This window comes from Rattus norvegicus, chromosome 11, assembly GCF_021556685.1.
Source record: "Rattus norvegicus strain SHRSP/BbbUtx chromosome 11, alternate assembly SHRSP_T2T, whole genome shotgun sequence".
NCBI classification, from domain to species: domain Eukaryota; kingdom Metazoa; phylum Chordata; class Mammalia; order Rodentia; family Muridae; genus Rattus; species Rattus norvegicus.
In genome coordinates this window covers 46,776,896-46,791,884 of record NC_141544.1, presented here as the reverse complement: position 1 = coordinate 46,791,884, position 14,989 = coordinate 46,776,896, and the positions used below count along the sequence as shown (strand labels likewise).

The 14,989-nt window shown below is 44.4% G+C and overlaps 1 protein-coding gene across 10 annotated transcripts in view; it reads right to left on the bottom strand.

Annotated features, from left to right (window-relative positions):
• Morc3 (MORC family CW-type zinc finger 3) overlaps nt 1-14,989 on the bottom strand; it is a 42,262-nt gene that overhangs the window by 4,580 nt on the left and 22,693 nt on the right. For 8 of the 10 annotated variants that reach the window (XR_015632790.1, XR_015632789.1, NM_001395628.1 and 5 more), the window contains 6 exons: nt 11,166-11,270; nt 8,772-8,894; nt 8,592-8,666; nt 5,890-5,944; nt 4,070-4,233; nt 328-1,216 (listed from right to left, as the gene is read on the bottom strand). Coding sequence is in view for 8 of the 10 variants with exons in the window: in NM_001395628.1 (NP_001382557.1) it covers nt 328-1,216; nt 4,070-4,233; nt 5,890-5,944; nt 8,592-8,666; nt 8,772-8,894; nt 11,166-11,270 (1,411 nt within the window). In the remaining 2 variants the exon portion in view is untranslated. The remainder of the gene's footprint in view (nt 1-327; nt 1,217-4,069; nt 4,234-5,889; nt 5,945-8,591; nt 8,667-8,771; nt 8,895-11,165; nt 11,271-14,989) is intronic. The other 2 variants (XM_087576430.1, XM_087576432.1) reach the window with 1 other exon arrangement.

Sequence of the window (14,989 nt, the reverse complement as noted above, 5' to 3'; positions counted from 1 at the left end):
TTCATTTACTGGGGGAGCCTTCTCTTGATGATCCTAGAGTTTGCAAATCTATCTGCTTCCTACACACTGCTGCTATCAGAGAGGTTCATGTCCAGTGGGCTTTTAGGTAGGTGGTGGGGTTTGAACTCCAGACCCCACACGTGCAAGAAAGGCATTATTCATCATGCAAAAGCCATCTCATCAGCCAGCCCCTATTTAGAACTTTTAAGAATCAAAAAATGCTCCAGGAGGCCTATTCCTTAGTTAAGAATCAAAGGCGCAAGGGACATTCAATAAACACAATCCTTACTCCGTGTAAGTGCACACTCCCTACTCTCAGCAACTCACCTCGCTCCTGTACTGGTCCCTCTCAATAGTGCACTTGTCCAGCTGCCGGAACACGTCGTCGAGTTGCACGGCCATCTCGTCCATCTCGCTTTTGCTCTCAGTGCAGGAAGACTGGCTGCACTCACCCTTCACGTGCTGCAGAGCGCTGCACTGTTTCTTCAGCCTTTCTATTTCCTCCAGTGCTTGCTGATACTGAGACCCCACGTGGCCTGGGCTTTCAGACTGACCATTAACACTTCCGAGCAGAAACACTGCGTCCATCTCAGTAGACTGGTGGCACATCTCCTTCTTCACGCATTGGTCGTTCATCTCCAACAGTCTTCGCTGCAACACTTGTATCTGGTCAGCAAACACCTGACACTTTCTCTTGTAATCATCTCTTTCTTGTGTGACTAAAAGCAGCTCACTTCTCAGTTCTTGTAACTGATGCCCAGCAGCATCTGCTGACTCAGCCGAGGTCTCCTGCACTTTCACTTCAGCACTGACACAGGACAGGGCAGCTCTGCCGTTCCTCACATCCATGTCCTCCTCCATACTTTCTTCCTTTTTCACCATCAGGCCTGGTGCTTCTGTCTGAGTGGAGGCGGCAGTGCCCTGGTCACACCTAGAGGTGGCGGTGCTTGTGGAACTGGCCTGGACACCAGGCTGAGGACTGCTTACAAGTTCAACCTCAATGCCAGTCTGCTCAGCGTGGCTCTGCTCTGACTTAACTTCAATATCTGATCTAACGTCAAGATCCACTGCAGGTTTGGGGGTGCTATTTTCTTCCAAAATGATGACATCTTCATCATCATCATTTTTGTAAGATGAATTTTCAATTGGAGGATTGCTTAATCTCCGAGTCTTTGCATTCAGAATTGACGAACGAACACTAAGCCTCCGCTTCAAGCTGGAAAAAAAAAAAATGTTCATATGAGTTTGTAAAGCATGGGCAAGAGAAAACACTTTTCTTTCTGTGACAGAACATCTGGGGAAAAAGTAATTTGATGAGGGAAGGCTCCTGTGGCTCACAGTCTGAGGGTGTGCAAGGAGAATGGCCCAGCAAGGTTTGACAGTGGGGAATGTGCGGCTGGGACCCCTCAGATGTTGGCAAAACAGGTGGGAAAGGGGGCCAGGCTACACACTCATGACAGTGTCCCCAGACATGTGCCTCGTCTTCAAAGTTTCATGGTCTTCTGAGGCAGCATCGCCAAGGACCAAGTGCTCAAACATGAACTCAGTGGGGAGATCTCACGTGCACAATACACTGACCTCGAAGTAATCGCTCTAACTTAGGTACTATTACAAAGTTCGAGATTTTGAAATTTTAAGAAATACTCATGCTTGCTTTTTCAATAATCACACTATTTAGTGGTAACAATGAATTGAACATACAAATTACCTTCTTTTACTATTAGAAAATAATTGAGATTGAAGTATCTCTCTTTCTTGGTTACTTTTTTCTTTACGTGGTTCTGGCTATCCTGTAGACCAGGCTATCCTGAACTCAGACCTGCCCGACTCTACCTTCTGAGAACTGATTAAAGGCTCTCCACCACTGGCTGACTACTGACACCTCTCTCTGGTAAATCAATTCTCTAAACTGACAGACACCTTTCTGCATGTGGTTCCAAGCCCTATAATAAATACAAACAGAATGTCGGCCTCAACTCACTTTCTTGAAGTTGTGAGAAAGGCAACGACAATTTCATCTATCATAATTTTCCCCAACAGCCATCAAAGGCAAACAGTACTCTCTATTGTTTTGTGTTGAAGATTAGGGTGATCCAAGAGTTTTCCTAAGGTTCTGATGCATTGAAAACTAATGTAGCTCTTGTCTAAAACCAGGAACATGTCTGGTGAATGGTAATGACGTGAAGCCAGCCAGCCCTTCTTCCCACCTTACAGGGCTATGGGCATCAGTCCCCAGGCTACTGCGCGCTCAGCCTCTTGTAGTCTAGAGACAAAGGGGCATAGAGGATGCTGTGCTTTCTAATGGCCTTGGTGACATAAGACAGAGCTGTGCAAAGCCTCCTGACCTCAGCTCTTCCTTCCTTCTTTCTTTTTTCTTCCTCCTCCTCTTCCTCCTCTTTCTTTCCCCCCTCCTCTTCCTCCTCCTTTCCTCTCTCCTTCTCATTTGCATCCACCTCCCACTTAGGACTCCATTGCTGAAGAGTACCTGCTGGTCCAGGTCAATTTCATATAAAATAATTTTCCCTAAATGACGAGTTGTCTGGAGGCTGGGGAGATAGCTTAGGAGGTAAGAAAACTTGCTATTTAAGGGGAGGACTGAGTCCAAATCACTAGAGTCCATGGAAAGAAGCTGGGCGGGTGCTTGCAATGGCAGCAGTGTATGGTGCACACAAAGGAATGCACTGACCAGTCATAAGACATCAAGACTCGAGTTCAGCAAGAGACCCTGTCTTTTAGAGCATGAAGTAGCCAGGGATATCAGAGGATGCCTGATGCCCTCTCTGGCCCCTACAAGTGTGTGGACACATACTGACCTGCATGCAAACAGCTTCCTTTTCTTCATTTTTCTCAGGATTACAGGTGTGAACTGTCACATACAGCTGTATGAGGTTTAGGGACTGAAACAGTGGCTTTGTGAATCCTAGGCAGACACTCCACCAATTCAGCTATATCATTAGGCCCAGCTACATTTTCAGTTCTCTCCTGTGAGTTTCCTGTTTTCTAATAATTTACTTATTAATAATAAACAAGATCACTTATACTCTGTGTGGTGTGGGAAGTACACACTTTGCAAAGGCCTGAGCACATCATCCTGCCTGGCAATCATCTTCCCGAAGGGCTGCTCTAGCACGCACCCATCTTTATTCATGTAATCAGTTAGTTTATTTTCCCATGAACCAGGGTCTCATGGACTCTGCTCAGGCTGGTCTTGAATTTGCTATGTAGGCAAGAATAAATCTGAACTCTGGCCCTCCTGCCTCCGTCTCCAACGGCTGAGTTCACCCTCACAAATGGTTTCATACAGTGCTGGGACCTGAGTCCAGGCCACTACCCTATTAACCAAACTTACCTCAATTCTACTCTGAGACTGGGAAGGCTATACAACCGCTCAGAAAGCCTGGTCCTTTCACCTCCCAGTGTCCAGCAGTGTGACGACTGGCTCTCCTAAATCCTAGATTTCACGCAAGTGTGTGCTTTTTTCATCTGAGTGGGCCACCACTTAGCACACTACACACAAAACAGCCTGACTAAGTTAGGGATAACTAACAAATCCACGGACCATGCCTGTCTTTCTGTATTCCCGCTCCACCTACTCATCCAAATATATTACATGCCCAGAGCGTGATTGGGCTATGTGAACAAGTTCATGATGCTTGTAAGATACTGTCATCAACATAGCAAGAGGTAGTGACTTGATCAAACCACATAATACATGACACGGACGCATGCATGCACGCACACATGCACACAAGCACACCATGTGCACAGGGAACCTTGTTGTTCCTCAACAGCAGAGTCTTGTAGGCTGGCCGTGGACCCTCACTGGCCAGCATGAACTTGGACTCTGGACTCCTCCATGTCCTAGAGGCTGAGGTGACCTTATGTGCCAGCGTTCCCCACTCAGTCCATGGTTTTAGCTGACTTAAATACATGGTTGAAGAAGGTAGAGGGGATCCTGGAGCCCTTTCACAGTTGCGTGACTGTAATTTCTTAGAATTCCCTAACTGCTGTAGAAGAGTCCCAGGAAGGCCCGAGAGTGTTCTACATAAAGGTTCCTTGCACCACTGACCTGTTGCTCTCAGGCTCAGGCTGGGCTGAAACAAGGTGGTTATTTATGATCCTTGCTGCAAAGGGACTCGCGACTTCAGAAATATGTGGTCTTGGAACACTTTCCTTCACCGGGGAGAAGCTTGGACTTGAAACACTTGTCTGATACACTATCTCATGATTAATCTGTTGGAGAAAAAAATGGATCTTAGAGGAACTAATATTCTTTTTTTTAAATTTTTTTTTTATTATTTTTATTTATTTGAATACACACTAGCTGTCCTCAGACACACCATAAGAAGGCATCGGATCCCATTACAGATGGTTGTGAGCCACCATGTGGTTGCTGGGAATTGAACTCAGGACCTCTGATAGAGCAGTCGGAGCTCTTAACCACTGAGCCATCTCTCCAGCCCCCAGGAACTAATATTCTTAACGTAACACTTGCCAAACATAAGATACATACAATCTATTTTCCTTTTAGCCCAGAAAATACTGAAAATTAACCTAGGTATGTGGGTTCTCTTGTTAATTCAGGTGGTCGAATGGAGCAGTAAGCTGACGGAGCCTGCACCTGAGGGCAGCAGAGTTTCACAGCTTAACAACTGCACATGGCACACGACCCACTTTGTGTTTGCATGTGTGGACTCACGCTGCGGAAGAGAGAGGCCAATGCTACCCTACCTCCCTTCCCCATTCACTCTCCACCTCACGTTTTGAGATAGGGTCTCGCTGAACCGGTCACTTGCCCATTCGGATAGAACAGCGGCTACAACTTCTGGAATATATCTGTCTGTCTCGGCCTTCCGAGTACTGGGATTGCAAACGTTAACTGTAAGCATGGGGCACTAGGGTCTCAGTCTCGGCTCCTCACGTGTGCGTCAGTCATATGCACTTTTGCCAACTGAGCCTTGTCTCCTGCCTCCAATATCGCATTAAGAGGATGGATACAACAAACACACTCGACAGCCCACGAGTGGCCTACAAAGGCGAAACTGACTTGCTACACTGTGACTCTAAAATACACACAACTCAGAAGAGAAACAATTTCTGAGAAATTGGAATAAAAGTGAAGATAATACATAGCACCTTCAAAAACAAAAAGTAATCCCATTACTTTCTCCTACAGACCCTATTCTCACCTGTAACACTACACTAAAAAGCACTGTGAGGCAATTTTAAGTAAGCCTATATATATATCCCCATGCAGAACAAAACTTCCTGCCCAAGAAATAGTCACACTCCGCCAGAGTCCTACCACAGCCTAGGGCTAAGCAAATAAGCAAAACCCACACGGCTCTCTAATGACAAGAGTCTTTTAAATTCCAGCTACCTGTATACAGATGGGGAGAGCAAAGTCAGCCTCCTAGCTGACTCTTTTTTTTTTTTTTTTTTCTGAGCTGGGGACCGAACCCAGTGCCTTGCGCTTTCTAGGAAAGCGCTCTACCACTGAGCTAAATCCCCAACCCCAGGACCATACTCTTAAAGAAAGTAACCCACAGGACTGAGAGTAGTTCTCTCCACTGTCCTAGACCTCTGGTCCTAACAGTCAGTCCTGCACTCAGGGGAAGAGTGACAGACACGTCCCACTCATGGTTGTTCACTCCACAGACATGTAATGTCTTCATTTCAGTGAGTGTGAGTTCTGATAAGATTCCTAAAGAGCTGTCTTACCTCAGCAATACCCCGACAAATGTCAACTCAACAGCCTACGAAGCTGTCGGGCTAGGAACACTCAGGGAAAAGAGCATTACCAAAGTTAAGTAAATTCCTTTCCGTTCAGTATCAGGTAAATCAAGTACTTCTAAAAATTAAGACAGATATAAAATGAAGATTCATTACCCGAGGGAGTATTCGAGGGAGCATTTCCGGTTGTCTGATCCTGAATTTCTCCTTGCTGCTTTAAAAGAACGACAAAAAGAAGCACCCTGATATACCTGCTTTTATCATGTCACACCCTGTTTTTAAACGTTTACAATTAAGTAGCTTCAGTTCCATTATGGTCACTGTGAGCATTTAGATTATGGAGTAGCCCCACCTTACAATCTCCGTAAGACCCAATGCCTGCCTGAGCCAAAGCCCATGAAGACTGCCTGAGCCAAGGGCAGTGAAGACTTTCATTACTTCCAAAGCCGCAGCCAAACTTAAGTAAATGCAACACGAGTGGCAGGGTTACAGCTAAGTCAGCGAGGTGCCTGCTGAGCAGACGTGAGGACCAAGTTCAGATGCCTTAGAATCTAAGGAAAAGTTGGGCACAACAACAAAGTGAGCCCAGCACCGTGAGGAGCTCTGGTATTCAATGGCTGGCCAGCAAAGTTCAAACTCGTTAGGTGGAAACCCTGCCTCAAAAAATAAGACCAGGGCAAGCCAGGTGCAGTGGTCCTCACCTTTAATCCCGGTACTTGGGAGGCAGAGGCAGGAGGATTTCTGTGAATTTGAGGAGAAGCCTGGTCTACAAAAAAGCAAATTCTAGGCCAGCTGGGGCTACAGAGTAAATCATCTGCACCTCCCCCACACACACACACACACTCTGGGGGTGGGGGGGCCCAAATGAGGAAGAGAGTGACAGTGACCCCTGGACTCCACGTACACACACATACATGTAACACACACAAACACAAAACATAGAACTACATAAAAAGTACTTAGCCTTCTATGTTCAGTGTATTAGAGAAGCCTTACTGCTCACCCATCCCATTTTCTAGTCATCACTAGACATACTACTTAAGCTGAACAAATGACCTGAAAAGATTTATTATAGCAATGACCTCTGGTACAGCCATATCACTGGACATGGCGAGAGTCATGAAGCTGTTGACAGTTCTAGCAGTGCTGAGTCAGATGCTATAATTGCTGTCACTCTGTCTCTCACTTTTGGGTTTTAGGTCTCTGCGTGTTACAATCTTAGGAACTTTTTGCATTACAATTTATGTTTTTTCCTGAGAAAATTATCTGAGTCTATTTAGGAAAGTCCTAAATATAACATTATGTGGTCACTATTTGAAGTCTTCCTATGCCCTGGAGATCGTTAAGCACAGGTAAGCACACTGCTAGAAATTTCTTTAGCGGCCATTACTCCGGGAATCTTCTTGGGGTATCCACCCCTAAGCAAACTCAACCAGTATAATTGGTGCAGGGTAAACAGAGACAACTGACAAACTCTGGCTGGCCAGGAGAATGGGATTACAGATTCAAGGGCTTTTACAATATGCTTAGAGCTCTCTGAACACAGTTTAAAGACAGAGGGTCATACAGAGTACACCCTTGAAGGAACTCAGTAAATAAGATAGATTAAAATAAACCTTCCCTATTTTATAGCGTAGATGATGGAACCAAACAGTAAAAGGAGTTAGGTACTAGAATTTGCTACTCATAAAGACTGGTTCAGATATTTTCTATCTATGTAGAGTGCTTTAAAACTACAAATATTGGGGGCTGGAGAGATGGCTCAGTGGTTAAGAGCACTGACTACTCTTCCAGGGGTCCTGAGTTCAATTCCCAGCAACCACATGGTGGCTCACAACCATCTGTAATGAGATCTGATGCCCCCTTCTGGTGTGTCTGAAGACAGCAGCATTGTACTCACATACATAAAATAAATCTTTAAAAATAAAAAATAAATTAGTAAATCTTAAAAAAAAAAAAAAAAGCTTTAAGACCCTGCAAATACTGGCATCCTAGAAGTATGCTGTCATATAATAAGTGTGCTTGCTGCTTGCTTTGGAGGACACACATTAAACTGCAGTTATGGGGCTGATAATAACATCTGTTCTATTTGTATTTTCTAATTGTGACTGAACTTGTAACCCTGTACATGTAATGAAAAATCAAACACATAATCTATACTTCTTGGATAGTCATTTGTCTGTTCTGTGAAACCTGTATAAATAAAAAGGGATCTGATTGCTATCAGTTAGAGCTGTGAGATTTCCCTTACCACTGACCACCAAGCATGACTCACCCATCCCTCCCTCAGACTCCGTCTCTTCTCTGGCAGCCCTCACTGAAGGCTGGCCTCTAGCAGACCTCCTCCATGAACCTTCCTGATCCATCCATCTCTCCCTTGCCACCTGCACCAGTCAGAAGCAATCTCTCCTCTGAGCTCCTGACACAAGGCTATACCTTTAACACATGCAGATTCCATCAACTGTTTTACATGTTTTGCTTGCATGCATGCCTGTGTTCACAGGTGCTGTACCCAAAGAGACCAGAAGAGTCCTCTAAGACTGGCATTTCAGGTAACTGTAAGCTACTACAATGGTGCAGGAGTCAAATCTGGGTCCTTTGGGAGAACAGCCAGTGCTTTCTAACCTCTGGGCCCCGGCTTACCATCTTCTGTTCCTATACACATTGTTACCTTTCCATCAAGGCTAAGCTCATTAACACACAGGTCTATGCACAGGCCACCGAACATGACTCAAACGGTGAAGTACGTGAGGCCAGGACAGCCGTCAGTGCAGGTGGTGCCTGCAGTGGTTCACACAGGACACAGGCGCGCCCAGCTCACGTCTCAGCATCACTCTCCACACTCCCACCACACTCACGTCTTTTTGTAGGTTTTCTCATAAGTAGGATGTACCAAATCCTCATCTTCAGGTTCTTCTGGAACTTCACAATTTCTAAACAAAAAAAATCACATGGGAATAACATATCACAAGTAATGTTCAGACATCTCCAACAGTACTTTCTGCCTTTCCAGAAAGGTGCCACCAACCATATGGTACCTGAACTGTGGGTCAGGGTTATTGGAGCAATACCATTTTTCTGGAAGTTGGTCTATCCCGTCTGGTAACTTTCGCCACTTTAGACAAGCGTCACATTGAACCCATGTCTGATCAGGACGCTTCCTTCAACAAAACAAACACAAAATAGTAAAGTGGAATTATTGACTTTGAAGTATTTCTTTTATTTCCTAAGTTGTTTCCACACTAAAGATCTGCTTATTTCCAATCCTGAAAACTGTGTGATAAAACTGCATTTACTGTAAGTAAAATTAAGTTTCTAAATATTTGCAACTTTCAAAAGGTTAGTTAAGTCATGTACCAATTTGAATAGAACAATTTAAAACTCTTTAATCCTAGCACTTGGAAGGCAGAGGATGTCTGTAGGGCTATACTGAGACCTGGCCTTTAAAAGGGTGGGGGTAGGGAGAGTGTACTCTTTTAATTCCAGCTCTTAAGAGGCAGAGGCTGGTGGATCTGAGTTCAAGAACTTTCTCTGGTCCACAGAAAAAGTTCCAGGATAGCCATGGCTACAAGGGAAACGCTTCCTTGAAAATCAAAGGTGGGAAGTGGGAGAGGGTAGGAGAGAAACTGTCTTGGGAGGAAGTTATGTGTAGCTAGCTAGAGAGGCAACTCACTGGATAAGAGCACGTGCTGCTTTCTAGAGGACCCAGGTACAAGTCCCATCACACTCTTGGCAACTCACAACTATCTATAACTACAGTTCCAGGGGATCTGATAGCCAGGTGAATCAGGTGGATGCCAGACACTCATGAGGTACACAGCAGGCAATACACCCATACTTAAGTAAGAAATTAAAAAAAAATTATGAACTCATTTTACATAAGGTTTTCTCTTTGAAACAGGGTTTCAACTGTAGACTAAATCAAACTCCTCTCTCTCTCTTTTTTTTGGATTTCTGTGTCAGGGTTTCATTATATGTAGTATTGTCTGGCCTGGAATTTGCTATGGAGACCAGACTGGCCCCCAAATTATAGATCCACCTACCTCAGCCTCCTGAATACTGGAATCAAAGGTATTTACATCACCAGCCCAGCTGTCTTCTAACTCTTTGTCCTAAATCTCTGCCTACTGCCTAACTCAACAGTAACTTATCCCTTGTCTTCGTATGTTTTTGTGCATGCACTTGTGTTTGTACATGTGCTTATGAAAGCCAGAGGTCAACCTCCAGTGTCTTTCTTTTTAACAACAACACGGTACACTGTACTTGAGGCAGGTTCTCTCACAGGCCCAGAACCATATAGGCAAGGCTGACTGGCAGCCGGCTCTAGCAGGGATTACAAGTGCATGACCCCATGCCCAGCATTTCTCCTGGGTTCTAGAATCCTCCTTGCTAGAGAGCACCTTTTGACTGAGCTGTCTCTATTCCCTCCTGACTAACTGTCTCAGTGTAGCTTTAAAACAGCTGTGAGCGAGGCATGGGCCAGTTGTGATCAAGTGCCTTGGATCTCAGCACTTGGGGGGCAAAGGCAGGAGTCCAAGTTCAGAGCCAGAGTAAATTTACTGAGACTTTCTTGCAAACCACACAAAACAAGACTTGGACTATAACTAGTGCAGAAGCATGCTTCTTAACAGTAGACCCAAAGCTTAAGGGGTACTCTGTATAAGTAAGGTCTTATTAACATAAAACCTCAAACAATCTCAAAGTTGACAATGCAAGAAGGAAAGCTAACCCAACAGCCCTGGTTTCCTAAGGTCTCTGAATTAACTTTGTTAACTAATTAAGGTTCTGAATCCTGGCAGTTTTTCATGTTTACAAAGGCACAGGGACAGGCAAGGCGCCTTGGTTATTGCTGCCTCTCGCTGCCTCGGGACTTTCCTCAGTGCTCATTCGCACCGTTGTCAGTGTGCTGCCACTATGTGTCCTCATGAGCACATGCCAGGCATCACACCGTGTGATTCTTCTTCGTTTCTTATTCCATCGGTTCACTTTACGTGCATCGGAGTTTGTCTACATGTATGTCTAGGCACCATGTGAGTGGCTAGTGCCACAGTAAGACGAGAAGAGGGTTCAGACTCCCTGGGGCTGCAGTTAGACTGTTGCTGAGCCACCAGGTGGTACTGGAAGTCAAATGGGTCCCCTGAAACAGCTCTTAGCCTCTGAGCCATCTCTTCAGTAGTGCAAGGACATCCAATACCCTTGTCTAATTTCTGCAAGCAACAGTCACAGGAAGTACACAAAGCATACATGCAGCCAACACTCATACAGACAAAATAAAATAAAACAATACAAAACAGGCTAAAATAAACGATCCTAACAGACACCATCTCTAATCTGGAGTGTGCAGATTCACTTTTTAGCATGGCCCGAGTGTGGAAGGCCACAGCAGCACCATCGTCTCTAAAGTAACTCAGCATTCAGTGCTCAGTACTTACTGTATGTCTTCAACGGGCAAGTTTAGAGGGTACTCTGAATTCTTTTTCACTTTCATTTCATTCCAATAATCATTCAGCTTTTCTCCTAGTGCTAGTATTGTAAGCCTTAAAAAAAATTATAACATTAATTCAAGAAAAAACAAAATACCAATTCAAGACAGTTTTTAAAAGGTAAACATAAAACAAAGGAAATCTAGTAATGACTAAAAAATATTGTCAACAGAATGGAAAAATCTCCACCTGTATGGCTAATAAATAACATTCAAGCATGCTAATTTCCTTATACTAACTTTCTTTCTGTAAAGACCATTGTAAGCTCCTAGACTCATCTAGGAGCTGAGCAGAAACGGAAGAAAAGGGGTGGGGTGGCCTGGAGGGTATAGGTCAGCAACGCTGAACTGGCCTAGCATGTCCGAAGCACCAGAAGACAGGGCAGGACACCAGGTCCTCTGCTGACATGGAGCTACCCACTCCGGAGAGGCCGGAGGCTCCTTGCTAATCTCTCAGAGCTTCATAGCTGCTGTCGCTCGCTGCCACATTTTTTTTTTTTTAAGTTTTTTAAGACAGGTCTTTCTATTCATTCCTGGTTATTCAAGAAATTATTATGTAGAACAGGCTAGCCTAAAACTCACAGAGATCTGCCCACCTCAGCCTCCTGAGTGCTGGGATTAAGAGCATGTGCCACCAGGCTCTGCCAACATCAGACTTTAAAGTCAATGTGACATTCAGAGTTTAAAATAAAGCTTTTTAAAAAACTGATCTTCCTCAATGCAATGGTGGCACATATCTTTAATCCTAGCACTTGGAAGGCAGAGACAGAGGCAGAGGCAGATCTTAGTGTGTTCCAAGGCCAGCGTGATCTATAGAGCAAGTTCCAGAGCAGCAAGGGCTACACAGAGAAACTAAAGAAAAAAAAAAGGAGAAGGAAGAGGAGAAGGAAGAAGAAGGAGAAGGGGAAGAAAAAAGAGGAGGAGGAGGAGGAAAAAGGAAGGAAGGAGGAAGGAAGAGAAGGCAGGAGGAAGAAGACCAAAAACTCCTGCACTGGATTTCACATCTAAGTCTGGCAGGTTAGTATTACAGAGAACTGTCACCATAGAACTCATTCCCACTTAGTTCCTGGAGATTTATTTATTTATTTATTTATTTATTTATTAAAAGATTTATTCATTTATTATATATAAGTACACTGTAGCTGTCTTCAGACACACCAGAAAAGGGCATCGGATCTCTTTACAGATGATTGTGAGCCACAATGTGGTTGCTGGGAATTGAACTCAGGACCTCTGGAAGAGCAGTCAGTGCTCTTAATCGCTGAGCCATCTCTCCAGCCCCCTGGAGTTTTACTTTGATCCCCAGGAAGTCCTTTTATAAAACTACATGCTGATGCTGACACAACAACTCATTTTCTCTCCTAATATAACACTTTTTGATTCTTCCTAATCTTTTTATCATCATACATGTTAGGCAGAAACCCCTGCTCATCGTCTGTTCTCATTGCACCCACAGAGAACACGAGCATGTACACACACATGCACACGTACCCGTCTGCTTGGAGAAATTGTGGATTAAAGCCGTAAGTTCCCAGTAACCCACCCAAGAGTGCCCTGCCTGCCCAGGGGCTCAGTTTTCCACCATGTATGGACACACCCCTAGCTCCTAGCTGGCACATGGTCAACACTCCTTGCCTAAGCTCTATAAAATCACCTTGCTTTATCGTGGCCCCATGACTTTGATGTCCTCCATCTGTGAGATCGGTGAACTCAGCCTAGAGCTGCCTCTATTATCCTAGATAAGCCTGCCATTATCTACTTTGAATCTGGTCTAATATGGCCTATATCTGTATCAATGAGGGAGAGAAATGACTATCAATATGCATACCTCAAGCTACCTGACTACTTTCATTTCTCCTGTGAATATGCCCAGAGTGGGAACAAGGTCACAGGATGTAGATTAATATACAGCTTTACTTAACAGACTACTGATTTTCAAACATAGCCAATCATCTCCGCAGGCATCAGTGATATATTTCTTACCCATGTCCTTTTCACTGGCAGGGTTGGTTTTGTCTATGCTGCCAGTGTCTGGTCCTGTATAAATCACCACCTATCTGGGTGGTATTGTCAGTAGTAGACACCTGCCCCATGAGTGGGAATCCTTGAACTCTAGTTCTAGTACTGCCACAAACAGCATTTCTGCAGAAATGATCACTCTCCCACTACACTGTAATAAACCATACCATCAGATGAATAAATGGCTATGAAAGACAGTCGATCCTTACACTAAATACACTTAGCATACACTGAGTGTAATCTAACAATGGGGGAAAACAATAAACATTCAAAATTAGTCCACCTGCTTTCTTTTTCTTTAGCATGGAATAGAGTTTATTCAGGGCATGGGGAGGGGAGTCAAGAGGGTAGTGTAGGGGGGGAACAGAGGAGAGGAGTAGAAGAGTAGAGGCTGGCCATGAGCACGTGGAGAGAATCGAGGAGGAAAATGGGGGAAAAAGGGACAAAGGGGGAAGAGGGTAAGAACAAGAGAGCAAGAGAGAACAAGAGAGCCCACCTACATGCTTCTGCAAGGACTTTCTTAGGTAGCCATGATGGAAGTTCTTGCAAGAATGTACAACAGACCTATTAAATACCGACACTAACTTACACCTGAGGTTTAAATCCCATCCCACAATGTTCTATGGCTCAGTTTATAAGGTCTTCATACTTTCAGATCACAGATGCTCCTTTCCCCCTCTTTATTAGTAAATGTTTTAAGCTGGTGTCTCACACCTCACTGGCCTACTTAGCTTCCCCATTGCTGGGCTGCAGGTATCCAGTCGGCAGCCCAGCTCACTGTTCCCTTTCTTCCCAGCCCTTCAACCTTTACACTACTTCTTCCAATGTGTGAACAATGATGCGCTTGTGGATACAGATGCTGAAGTCAGAGGACAGCTTTCAGCAGTTCTCTCTACCCAGAGCTAACACAGGCTCTGGGGATCAAGTTCAGGCTGCCGTGCAGCAAGCATGGGGCCCACTAAGCCCCTTTGCCAGTCACTAGGCCTTCTCACTTTCACGTCTCATTTCATTCTGGGATTACACTGGCTATGGCTCCAGGCAGAGTGTAAATAGCTACTATTCTTATTCACTCTCACTGTTCCAGGAAACCTACCAATAAATCATTAGAAATAATGCTCACTTGCTGTTTATAAACTGTTTAACATGTCCTTCACTTGATAATAATTACAAAGCTTCCTTTAAAAACCTCACAAGTGGGTTGAGTGTGGGAACGCCTTAGGTTCCACTACTCAGGAGACAGAAGCAGGCAGATCTCTGTCAGTTTGAGGCCAGGTCGGTCTGCATGCAAGATCCAGGCCAGCCAGGGCTAAACATCGAAACTCTATCTCAATCAAAGGAACCAATCAAGCAAAGGCTGAAGGGATGTCTCAGGGATTAAGAGCACTGGGTATTCATCCAGAGGACCCAAGTTTGATTTTTGGTACCTACATGGTGACTCATAATCATTTGCAATGTTAGTTCCAGGGAATGCATAGCCCTCTTTAGGTTTCCACTGATATTTCACACAAGAGGTACAGCATAGATACAGGGAAAACACCCATACTCATAAAATAAAATTAACAAATAAAAAACCCAAAAACCCCAAACAACAGAAACTTCACCGATGGGTACTAAACTTAACAAAGTGCATCTTTCTGTGTATGTTGATGCCTAGTATTTCTGCTGTTCTTTCAATCAATTCGATCAATAATGTGTTCAATACTGAAACTACCCAAGAGGCCTCCAATATGACTCAGAAAGTATAACTGACTCCTG